The following is a 12870-nucleotide window of genomic DNA, read 5'->3' as shown; positions in this document are numbered from 1 at the left end:
ACTATTAGCAAAGGTATCTCAGTAACTTATCACCAGGATGATACACTATTATCTGGTGGAATTTATATCAGTCATGCAGGGCTGGTTCAATATTAGGAAAATTATTAGCATAATTGACCATATCAGTAACAAAACCAATAGAAATTATATGATTATCTCTATAGATGTAGAAAAAAACTTTTGACAAAATGCAGCACCCATTCCTATCAAAAACACTAGAGAACATAGGAATAAATGGAACTTTCCTTAAAATGATAATTAATATCTATATAAAACCACCAGCAAGCATTATCTGCAACAGAGATAAGCTAAAAGCCTTCCCAAAAGATCAGGGGTGAAATGATGTCCATTATCACCACTATTATTCAATATTGTACTAGAAATTTTAGCTTTAGCAACAGAGAAGAAAAAGAAATTGAAGGAATTAGAATGGGCAATTAGGAAACAAAGCTATCATTCTTTGCAGATGACATGATGGTATACTTAGGGAATCCTAGAAAATAAACTCAAAAGCTTCTTGAAATAATTAACAACTTTAGCAAAGTTGCAGGATATAAAAAAGCCTCACATAAATCATCAGCATTTCCATATATTACCAACAAAGCTTAGAAATTATAATAACTGTAGACAATATAAAATATGTGGTACTCTACTTGCCAAGACAAACCCAGGAACTATATGAACACAATTACAAAACATTTTCCATACAAATAAAGTCATATCTAAACAATTGGAAAAATATCAATTGTTCATGGGTAGGCTGAACTAATATAATAAACATGACAATTCTACCTAAATTGTTACTTATTCAGTGCCATACCAAACTATCAAAAATTATTTTATAGAGCTAGAAAAAATAATAACAAAATTCATTTGAAGGAACAAAAGGTTAAAAATGTCAAGGGAATTAATGGAAAAAAATATGCAAAGGAAGGTGGCCTAGCTGTACTAGGTCTAAAACTATATTAAAAGCAGCAATCATCAAAACTATTTGTTACTGGCTAAGAAATAGTATGATGGGTCAGTGGAATAGATTAGGTACATAAGACATGGTAGTAAATAACTATAGTAATCTACTTTTTGATAAACCCAAAGATAAGAACTCAGTATTTGACAAAAAACTGCTGGGAAAACTGGAAAATAATTTGGCAGAAATTAGGCATAGACCAACATCTCATACCCCATATCATGATCAGGTCAAAATGGTTTAAACATTAGGCAATTTTTTGATGAAGAAATTAAAGCTACTAAAGCCAAAGTCATACGAAAAATGCTCCAAATCACTATTGACTAGAGAAATGCAAATTAAAACAATTCTGAGGTACCACCTCACACCTATCAGATTGGTTAACATGACAAAACAGGAAAATGATAAATGATGGAGAAGATGTGGGAAAATTGGATGCCAATACATTGTTGGTGGAGTTGTTAACTGATCCAATCATTCTGGAGAGCAATTTGGAACTATGCCAAAAAGGCTATAAAACTGGGCATATCCTTTGATCCAGTAATACCACTGCTAGGTCTGCATTCCAAAGAGATCATATGAAAAGGAGGGAAAGTCCTACATGTACAAAAATATTTATAACAGCTTTTTTTTTTGTGGTGCCAAAGAATTAGAAACTGAGGGAATGCCCATCAATTGCAGAATGGCTGAAAAAGTTGAAGTATATGAATATAAAGGAATACTATTCTGCTATAAGAAATGATAAGTAGATGGATTTCAGAAAAACCTGGAAAGACTTATATAAACTGATGCTGAGTGAAATGAGCAGAACTAGAACATTATACACAGTAATAGTAATACTGTGCAATGATCAACTGTGTTTGACTCAGTTCTTCTCAGCAATACAATGATTCAAGACAATTCCAAAAGGCACATGAAGGAAAATACTATCTACATCCACAGAAAAAAAAAATATAGAATCTCAATGTAGATTGAAGTATTATTTTCACTTTTTTTTGTTATCTGTTGTGTTTCTCTTTTGTTCTGTTTCTTCTTTCACAACATGACTAATGTGAAAATATGTTTTCATAACTGTATATGGATAATGAATATCAGGTTGCCATCTTAGGGAAGGTGGAAGGAAGGGAGAAATAGAAAAAATTGGAACTCAAAATCTTATAGATATGAATATTGGAAATTATTTTTATATGTAATTTAAAAAATAAAATACTGTTTACCAAAAAAAAAAATCAGTGCTTGCCTACTACTTACCAAGTTCAAATTACTTTGTCTGGCATCCCGGACCTCCATATTCAGACATCTGCCTGCCTTCACCATTGCCATTACTTGTTAAATTTCTATCCATCTAGTGAACCACAATTCAAATACCAATGCTTCCTGATGACCTTCTTTCAGTAATGACCTTTCTCCCTCATTTAATTTTATTTATTATAATTACTTTTGTTACTACCTTATCCTATCCTAGACTAAAAGATAATTTGGAGGATTGACCCAGTTAGTTAATCTCTGGGCTTTCCTCATATCTTACACAGTACTTTGGTATTTAGAGGATAATCAGTTACCTCCTTCATGTTATCTATGTTCCAGACAAAGTGCTCTCTGTGCTATTACTCAAATAGATCACCCTATCTCCCTTCCCTATGTCTTTGCACAAGTTTTCCTTCATACCGGGAACACTTTCTCTCCTCACCTTCATTGCCTGAAATCCCTGGCTCCTTTCAAGGCTCAACTTGGCAGCCATCACCTATATGAGGCCCACCTTAACCATTCCAATTGTTATCATCTCCCCTCTTTATTTACTTGGAATAAATTTTGTATTTACTTATCTGAATATGTGTTGTTTTTCTCCAATAGAATGTGAGTTCCTTTCATTTCCTCTGTATCCCAAGTGCCCATCAAAGTATGTGATGCTTAGTATGTGTATGTGTATATTAGTATAAATGCTTGTCCAAATGGAATTGAATTCTGTTTGGGAAATGAGTCGATAATATTTTACTATTTATAATTGCTAAAGAGGCAGCCAGTTGGCACAGTAGACGGAGCAGTAGGAATGGAGTCAGGAAGGCCCAAATTCAAATAAAGCCTCAAAAATTTATTAGCTCTGTGATCATGAACAAGTCACTTAAATTCTCTTTGCCACAGTTCCCTCAACTGCAAAAAGAGGATAATTAATAGCTTTACTTCCCAGGATTGTTGTAAAGATCAAATGAGATAATTTGTGTAAAATGCTTAGCATAGTACCTGATACATAGTAGGTATTTAATAAATGCTTCTTTCCTTTCTATAATTGAGACCTTACTATGAATCTTTTCCTATTTTTATAATGTCCTGTCTAGATGGAACTCTTTCCAGGTATGTTTTGTTACTGTTACATAATTTTTTTTTTCAGTCATTTCCAACTTTACATGAACCCATTTGGGATTTTCTTGGCAAAGATACTGGAGTGGCTGCCTTTTCCTTCTCCAGCTCATTTTATAGATGAAGAAACTAAGGCAAACAGAGGTAAGTGACATGTCCAGGGTCACACAACTAGTAAATGTCTGAGGCCAGATTTGAAATTAAGAAGATGAACATTCCTGCCTCCAGGCCTGGCACTCTATGCACTGTGCCACCTAGCTGCTCTTCCAGCTATATAAAATTCCTAAAAATTGTATTTTCTTTCTGATAATATTTTTTTTAATTTTCCTTAGCATTTAGTGTTCTGAGAAAGGCTCCAGACACTAGTGAAACACTCTGAGAGGACTTAAGAAATTTTTGACATTGATTCTTCGAATATGGGTTAAGCTGAAAGTCAGGGTCCCTTTAATTAAAATCTATAAATGAAATATTTTTATCTTTCAACTTCTGCATGACAGTGCAAATGGGAAACTGTGGACTACTAACAGCCAGACTTTTATTAAGACTGAGTGTCAAAGTCTCTAAAAGGAAGATACATCCTCTATTATTTAAGCAGTCATACACCTGATAAAATTTGCCAAATCTTTCTGTGTCCTAAAATCAGTTGCTATAAACATACCTTTTGTTCTGCTGTCATGGTTAAGCTTTGCAGACGGCCAGTCATATTCCCTAAGCTTTTTTCAAAAGCTGCTACTAGATGAGCCTGTGAAAGAAATGGAAGAAGTGTTTCAAATGTCATCCAAGATTTACATGAAAGGGGTAATGGAAAAAATAACCTTCATTGGATAAATGCTTATTATCAAGTGTTATCTTTAGCTAAATCACATACACACACACACACACACACACAATCTTTATGCTGGGTTTAGATCAATAAAAATTATTTTAAAAAATAAATAACAAAATACTAATTAAGCACCTACTATGTGCTAAGCACTGGGGATACAAAAGGAGGCAAAATGCATTTGTTGCTCTCAAAGAGTTTATAATTTAGTGGATTAGAGTTAGAAGGACCTGCATTCAAATGGTAAAGAGTTTTTTATATGTCTGTTCCTGGGCAATTCTTCTTACCTCTCTATGTCTCAGTTTCCTCATCTGTAAAATGAGAGCATTATATGCAGTATCCTCTAAGATTCCTTCTAGCCCTAAATCTATGCTCTGATGACAAGCCCTATTTTACTCTTCCTTTGATGTAAATTTTCTTTTCCCAGTTCCCATCTTCAAAAGCTCATTCTTTTAAGTACCTGGACACCTCATTTGATTCTAATACAACAGGGGAATGGAACCTAATGATTAATTACTCCTTCTGATTTCCCTATGACAGAAAGAACTGACATCGAGATGTGCTGGACATAGTCCTAAGCTTCCAACTTTTGAGAACCAAAGCTCTAAAGTGGGTCACTAAAATGGTTTATGAGAACATGTCCCACAGTTTTATACTCCCCTGATGACCTTTGAAGATATTGTTAACTTTCCTGATTTAACAATACTCTCCTTCAAGTGGGAGACATCTGCTGTCAGACATAACATTAGCTTTCTTCTGTTCCTACTCAGAAGAATTGAGCCTACAAGATTTGTCTTTGCTTTAGAAACCATTTTCAATGAAAGGGCTTAGCTTCTTTTTTCCCCTCCAACTGAGGCAGCAAACATCTATCCATGGGAAACTACACTTACTCAGTAGCATTTTCTTTCACATACTTTTTTTTTGGACCTTGTTATTTTATTTAAAACTTCAGAGAAAGTACATTTAAACATTTCTTTTGTATTATGACCTTAATCCTAAAAGAAAAAAAAATTCACAGAAGAAAAAAAATTGTATACGTAACTGTTAATTTTCAATTATGGAGAGTTGTTTCATTTTTAAAAGTATTTATTAGATTTAACAATGTACTATCAAAATTGTTCTTTTTGTAAGTCAAGAATGCCTATTTGACATAACACAAACAATACACAGGTAAGAAATATTTTAATATGAGGCTTCATTCATATTTATATCTTAAACAACAACACAATTTAAATCAGAGAATACTGAAAAGGTTTTCATCCAAAGAAGTCATCTGGAATCCCTCCATTCTCCCACTTTTGGGAAGGAATAGAGTTAAACTATCTAAAACTGATGAACTTGTTTTTAATATATGAGAAAAAAGAGATTCCATGACTTATAGCATTAATATATTCTAATGATTAACACTGAGTTTGGCCAATAGAGGACCTGGGAGGCCATAGGCCAAAACGTTTGACTTCTTTAGGGCTCAATTCATCATTTATAAAACAAAAGGTTGTAGTAGATGATATCTACAACACCTTCCAACTCCAAATTGTGAAGCTTTCCCCAAACTTACTATTGGGAGAGATGAGCTCTCAGAAGTGAAGCCTCCTCAAAGGGTCAGTAGTTCTTGTTCATAGTTCTTGATTGTTGCTTTCAAAACCTTCCCCTGCTCAGATCCTGTTTTTAAGCACTTAGCAGAAAGAATAGCCCTACTCCCAACCTGAACTGCTTGCCCTTGCAAAACTTCCCATCTTTTCTTGTCTCTGGGCAAACTTGTGTCTGTGTTGCTGGGGCTGTGAATAGATTATGCCCCCTTAAGCCCAGCCAATGGGATAAGGGGAAAGGGATTAGGGAGGAGGAGCTCAAGTTAGGGTATAAATAAGGCTTCCTTTCTGTGACCAATTCATAATCTCCTGGCTGGCAATGGCAACTAGGGGTGGCACCCTTTCTCTTAAGAAAGCAATAAACACCTTTCTACTTTCAAGGTATCTAAGTCTTTGTTTTAATTTTGAGTAAGTGGTCTTTGTCCCACACACTACTGATAGTTCAGCAGTCTAAACAAAGGCTTGGCAGTGCTTTCGAGACTTAGAGCCACCAGTCACTCTCATAACATTTTTTCTTTCAAGAATGAGCCTTTTCTTTCCCAGATTTGTTTACTTCCAGAAATGCCTTCAGTTACTGCTACCTGACTTGCAGGAAGGAGGATGGTATGGGGGCAGTGGGGAAGAATTATGGCTAGAGGGAATGTTGTTCTTCCATGCTTCACTCAAGCTCTACATTCATCCCTAGCCAGAGTTTAAACCAAATTGTTTTTAGTTCCCTAGAAATAGGGGGGGGAAAGATAGTATTTTACATTCTGTGAAAATACTTAGAAAATACCTTTAGATAATTGACATGGTGATGAATCTGTCTCAGAAAGAAGTGCTTATTAACCTTTCCCTATCATTTTACAATAATCAATAATCAACAGAGTTGTCATTAGGGATGGGGATTTCTGATGTCAATTCCACTATACTTCTGCCAAATACCTATACATATAAGTAGTTTTGGGTAATTACAAGATGAATTGAATTTCAATAGTGGATTGGTGAGGACATTTCCATGTCTTCTTATAAATTCCCAGGGGAATACTTCCCTTTAAAAAAGTTAAGCCACTGCTTGTGGATTTTATCAAAGAAGTTTTTTTTTCTTTTTTTCCCCCCCAAGACAGCCATATAGACCATTTGGTTCAACAGGAATAAGAACAAAGGGAAAGGATCATAGTTCAGTCTGCATTTAGTACAACTTTTCTATTTATCCAGAAAGGAAAGGGTGGTGATAGATGATAAATAAAACAATAGCAATGTGAGACTGTCCTATTTAGGGTCTCTTAGCACCAAAAGGAAATATCAAGTCTTTAATAGTTGAAAGGTTTGTGACTTTCAAGATTCATGAAGAGATGCATAGATAGTTTAGTTTTCCTATAAAAGAAATGTTCCTACTTAATTCATTGTTATGAACATCCTGTTGAGTAGGAAAAGTAGATGATTACTATAAAGTCTTTGGAGCTAGTTCAATAGGATTGAGACAGGTATTGGAGTGAGGGGGTTCCAATCATGGATTTGAGTATTCATTGTCCTCTCTAATGTTTCAAATGTTTCTCCAATGAAAGCTGTTACTTTTGGTTCTCATAGTCACTGAGGGGAGAGTTATAATTTCCATGCAATAAATTATTTGCGATACCAAGTTCAAAACTTCCCTTGAACAGATGTAGAAGAATCTAGGATTACAGGGCTGAATGACATGAACACTGTTGAAGAAGGTAACCTCACATGTCCCTTTCAGGTTTGCATGGCCAGATGTTAGAGGAGGACATTCTCCACACTAAGCAATCCCTATTTCATTTATAGGCACATAAAGGTACTATAGGCATCACTTTGCAGAAAACTATTTTGAAAGATTACATCCACATCAACTTTGAGGTTAGGGGTTCTGGAATCCCAAAATCACGGGTCCTGCCTGAAAGAATTTGACCCAAGCCTTCTTTCAGCCAAAAGCAATGTTTATTGAAGATTTGCCATATTAGCTAGACTCTTAAGGGATCTGAACATCTATGGGCTATCGGCTAGATTACCAAAATCTGCATGCCTTAATGGAGACAAGATGGAGCTTATATACAGAAAGACTGTGGGAGGGATCCAGGAGTGGCCTAGTAGTCTATGAGGTGATAGAATTCCAGGGAAATGGAGCCTAGGTGTGACCAAGGGAGGCAAGACAATGGAGGGCCAAGCTAGGTAATTGGGGGATAGGGTATAGCCAAAACAAAGGGCCAGGCTAGGTCAAGGATAACAGAAGTGGGGAACTGGGTGTAGCCAAAACAAAGGAATCATGGCCTCAGGGGAATGCCAGAGATCTCCTTGATCAAGTGGGAGAATTCAAGGACAATCCAAAGGTTTTCTAGGACCCATAGACAAATGGAGCCCAAATTGGGACAAAGGTCTCACTTTGGGCCCATACCCCATCATTATGACGTAGGGCATAGAATTCTAGACTCAGAAGTCAAGAAGCCCTGGGTTCAAGACAAGCCTGTAACATTTAAGTGTTTGCCTACTGGCAAAGTACTTTAATAAGAGATTTATCTGAAAAATGAGAATGATGATACCTGGATTAACTATAACCCATAATTATCTAATATTTATAAACTGTTTTTGCAAACTTTAAAGCACTGAATAAATTTTATCTATCATTTTTAATGTTATCATAGTTATTGGGTTTTCTTCGTGCCCTTATAACCAGGGACTTAGAGAAAACAACAAAATCAAAAGCATTCTTCCATGTGAACAAGTCCTCTGTGCCAGATAAGAGAAAGAACAAGAATAACTTTTTTTACCCTAATATTAAAATCTAAATCTTTTGAATCTATCCAAGTAGGACTACTTCACAGTGAAATAAACCCAAAGATTCATTCACTTTCTTTAAAGGAAATTTCCAAGAGAATAATTATGTTTACAGCATTACTAAAAGGCAAGATACCAAATGATGATCTTTTAAGCCTCCTTGGAATTCTAAGGATAAGTGAACTATCTCCCCAAATTAGACCAGCAGCAAGCATTGTCCCTGAAGTCTAGGAATTTAGGGGTTTTGAGGTTTAATTGTAAAACTGTTATTGCATCAGTACACAAGCTTGAATAAACTACTTCATCTATTGCTGCCTATTTCATCAAATTAGTAGGAGGAGAAACATAAAAGCACAGATCATTGCTATAGAAACATGGGTTATTACAGAGAATAACCTATTGGGGAAATGATTGCAGTATTTTGGAAACATCAGAGAAGTAAATAAAATACTTGTTATGCTTTGAGTTATCCTGAGCACAGATTTCCTATCAGCTCAAAAAAAAAAAAGAGGGAAATCTAGTTTTCTGATCAGCTACACAACAAAACAGCGTTCCTTAAGGAAGAGGTCTGTGTGGCATTAACAGCAAAAAAGCCTTGTGCTTCTGCCTATAGCTTCTCAAATAAAGCATAAACTATTTATCCTGGCATTCAAGATCCTCCATAATCTGACTTCAATCTGTTTTTCAAGCCATAGTCAAATAGCTCCATTTGAATCACAATGGGCTCTGACTTTTACTTGTTGGCTAATGATAGGTCTCTGCCCAAGCTTTACTGGCTCATTGCTTGGGTTTTGATGACACAGAGGGAGTGTAAATAGCAATTGTTTATTGTTCTGGCCAGAATCTCTGAAGGTCTTCCCCTCCCAGAACGATTCTATTATGAAGGCAAACTAGGTCATCTTTTGCCTCAATTTTTACCTAGCCTTTAATCACTGACTGTGCCACTCCACAAGGGGCCATCTCTAGTCATCCTGACCCAAGTCTTGCCACTGGACTCAGATGACCCTAGAGGAAAGAGTGAGGCTGATAATTGCACAGCCCTGCCTTACTTAAACCCAATTCATTTGCAAATCAAGACATCACCCTCCTGAAGCCATTGCTTCATTTGGAGAACAAAGGAGGAGCAATAAATAACTTTTCCAGCTCCACTTCATATTTTCATTTTCATATATGACTTTACTTCCTAGTCAAAGTCTTTCTTGAACTCATTACTCTATCTCTTATCTCCATGAATTCCAATAATGCATCAACTCTTGCTAGAATGCACTCCTTCCTCATTTCCATCTTTCAGGATGAATGGGATGTCCCGGTGAAGACTTCTCAGTGTAATTAAGGTATTGAGTTCAGAAGGTAGTGTGAGAAATGAACTCTCAGAAGTGAAGGTTCCTCAAAGGGTCAAATAATTCTTGATTACTACTTTCAAAATCCTCCCCCACTCAGACCCTGTTTTCAAGCACTTAACAGAAAGAATAAGCCCTGCCCCACACCTAACCTGAGCTGTTTGTCCTTGGCTTTGAATTTTGGAATGTAAGTTCCACCTCCTGGTTAAGGGGATAGGAAGAAACTCTGGACCTTAGAATGTAAGCCCACCCCCAATTAAGAGGGTAAGGGATAGTGGTGGGTGGAGACTTGTTTTCATGGTGAGCAAAGATTTGCTTTTATAAGATGGCCCCTGTTAGGCATGTCTCTCTCTCTTTCTCTCTCTCTCTCCACGTGTATTGGAGGAGCAGACAGCCATCTCACCAGATTGTAATAAAGGTAACCTTTGCTTTCCACTTTGAGAAGTCTCTGAGTTTAATTTGGGTTGGGGTCGATGTCCCACACAAGGACCATTCATTTCCTTTCAAGAATCAGGTCAGGTGCTATATCTTTCAAGAGGAATTTCCTGATCCTGTAGTTTCTGGGACCCTTTTCTTCCTTTAGTTACCTTTGAGCTACTTATCTGTATATCTATTATATCTCCTCATTAGAACATTAAGGTCATTCCTGTATACATATTTCTGGAATTTAGCAAAGTATCTTGAACATGGGATGCATTTAATAAACATTTGACAGGCTAAATTAACTTGCCTATTATTGATTAATCCTCAGAGAGTTATTTCTCTTTAATCCATCATAATATCAGCAAAGTACTGCTACTGTTAATACATTAAAAATGAAACTTGATGTTTAAAATGATGGGAAAAAAAGTTTTCAACAGCATCAGAGCCATTTGGATTACTTTCTTCTTATTAGACTTACTAAATTTTGTCTCTCCCCCAGTTCAGTGTTCTACAGACAGAAGTTATTTCTATAACCTTTGTTGAATTTCAATATGGAAGGTACACAAGGGTTGACCAAATGGAACAGTTACAAAATAGGGCTGTTCCAGTTAATTTGGGACTTAAAGGGGCTTTCAAGAAGATTTAGACTAGTCAGTAATTCTATAATAAAAGTGGTAGAGGCCTGTATTTAGAGTATTTAAAGGAAGCTTGTGGGGCTTAACTAGAGATTCCCAAGAATGGAAATAAGGAAGAGGAAGTAAGGATAGTAAAGAAAGGAAAACAGGGCCACACTACCCTTCAACAAACTGGGGAGCAGTTGATAGCTCTCCAATGTCACCAGGAAAATGGACAGGGTTGTGGAGTCAAAGCTAAAGGACCATTTCCATCTAGGTCAAAGGAAACCACTTAAGAGAAATGGAAAGCAATGCCACTTAAAACACAGGACACTAGATCTTGCTTGAAATATTATCAAAGAATGATAGCTATGTCACAATCATGAATCTTTCTGAGTAGGAAGGAAAGGAAGGACTAATCTAGGTTTGCCTGAGTTTGAATTTTCTTTGGCCAACAGCAAGATTTTAAAGCCAGTGTTCCGTTTTGTCTCAATGATAATGAATCTCTTCTGCCTTTACTTAGATGAAGTCTGTCAAGGTAATAGATGAGAAGAGATTTGCTAAGTGTTAGGGAGTGTGTGTTACTGAACACCTGGTATTTATCTTTAATTTCTGATTCCTGCATAGTCTAAAACGATAGAGATAATTTCTTGGACTCTGAATAATAAAATGGATAATTCATATAAGCTTAGTCCTTCTAGGGTTTGTTCACATATTTTAGGTGACACCTATCAACCATATGGAAAATGCCCACATTGGATACTTAGAATCGATCGATGGCTTCAAAAAAAAAAGAATCATGAAAGTTATGGTTTATGAATATTTAGATTAGCCAAGAATAATCTCTATCACAGCCAAACAAAGTTACACTTCTTGTTTAGTTGGCCTTTAGATGGGAAATAATTTAAATGCAACTTTATAACTGAATTTACAAATTACAATTTCTCTTTGTAAAGGGCTAGGGGGAGGAAGGGAAATTGTCAGTTCATTTAATGTAAAATAGTTCAAAGAAACAGAACAAAGGATTTTGAATGAAATACCATCCCTAGAGTTAATTTAATTGATTAGAATATAACTTAATCTGATGAAAGGTAGAAAATGCATTTTATTACATATTCATTTCATAATTTTTTAAATGTTAGCTTTACTTAACTTCAGAATCCAGAAGTATCTAAGAGGCCAAGGACAAGAGTATCAAGATTCATAAAAGTCCGATTAGCTGACACAAACTTATTGAATAAGTCAAAGCAGCCCACCTGATCATGACTAAATGACATAGTATAAGAGAGGATAGAAGGAATTGGGAAGCCTGTCAAGAGTCACTGGGCCTCCTGTAGTGTTTCCTATTTATCTAGGGCTATTGTCTGGCTGTTTAACTAAAGGATATAAATTCAGAGATAGTTCAGAAACCATGTTGGGAAAAACATCCTATTTGCTTAGCAGAGGCCCTGTTGGATTGGTACGATTTCACAACACTTTGTCTTTTTCCATTGATTCAAGCTATTCATAGGAAGGAGGGAAGATCTGAACATATTCTACCAAATACTGGCCAGGCTAGATCAGGTAAGTAAGAAGTGACATGACTATTTATGTGTCAAACTAAAAATTACCCTTTTAGAACTAATGTTTAGATTTGTCTACTTACTGTGAAAGAGGTAATAAGAGAGAAAGCTGAATTTCAAGAAAATCATAAAATGGGAATCTCTTCTAGAGTCAGTATATCCATCTATCATATTCAGTCTCCTATCTTGGCATCTTTGCACAGGCAATGGAATGCGCTCTTCAATTTTCAATCTAACAAAAACTTTGCTAGGAAGTATGAGCTTGGTCTTTCCTGAGGAAATATGATTGCTTGATATACTATATCTTTTTTTTCTCTTTTTCCTCCTTTCTTTTCTTTTCTTTTCTTTTCTTTTTTTTTTGTCCCAAAGGTAGGGATTTAAATCTTAAGTCTCAGAAGCAAGAGAGAGGGAAGAAATAGTAT

General features: G+C 35.8%; 1 protein-coding gene across 1 annotated transcript in view; it reads right to left on the bottom strand.

Annotated features, from left to right (window-relative positions):
- LOC110213178 (neuron navigator 3) overlaps positions 1–12870 on the bottom strand; it is a 449693-nt gene that overhangs the window by 61356 nt on the left and 375467 nt on the right. The window contains 1 exon segment of the mRNA XM_020993448.2: positions 3984–4067. Within this exon segment, the coding sequence (XP_020849107.1) occupies positions 3984–4067 (84 nt within the window).

The sequence above is a fragment of the Phascolarctos cinereus genome, unplaced genomic scaffold, assembly GCF_003287225.1.
Source record: "Phascolarctos cinereus isolate Bilbo 61053 unplaced genomic scaffold, phaCin_HiC Scaffold_1;HRSCAF=81, whole genome shotgun sequence".
In the NCBI taxonomy this organism is placed as follows: Eukaryota; Metazoa; Chordata; class Mammalia; order Diprotodontia; family Phascolarctidae; genus Phascolarctos; species Phascolarctos cinereus.
The sequence above is the reverse complement of the archived record's forward strand: the minus strand, read 5'-3'. Positions and strand labels throughout refer to the sequence as shown.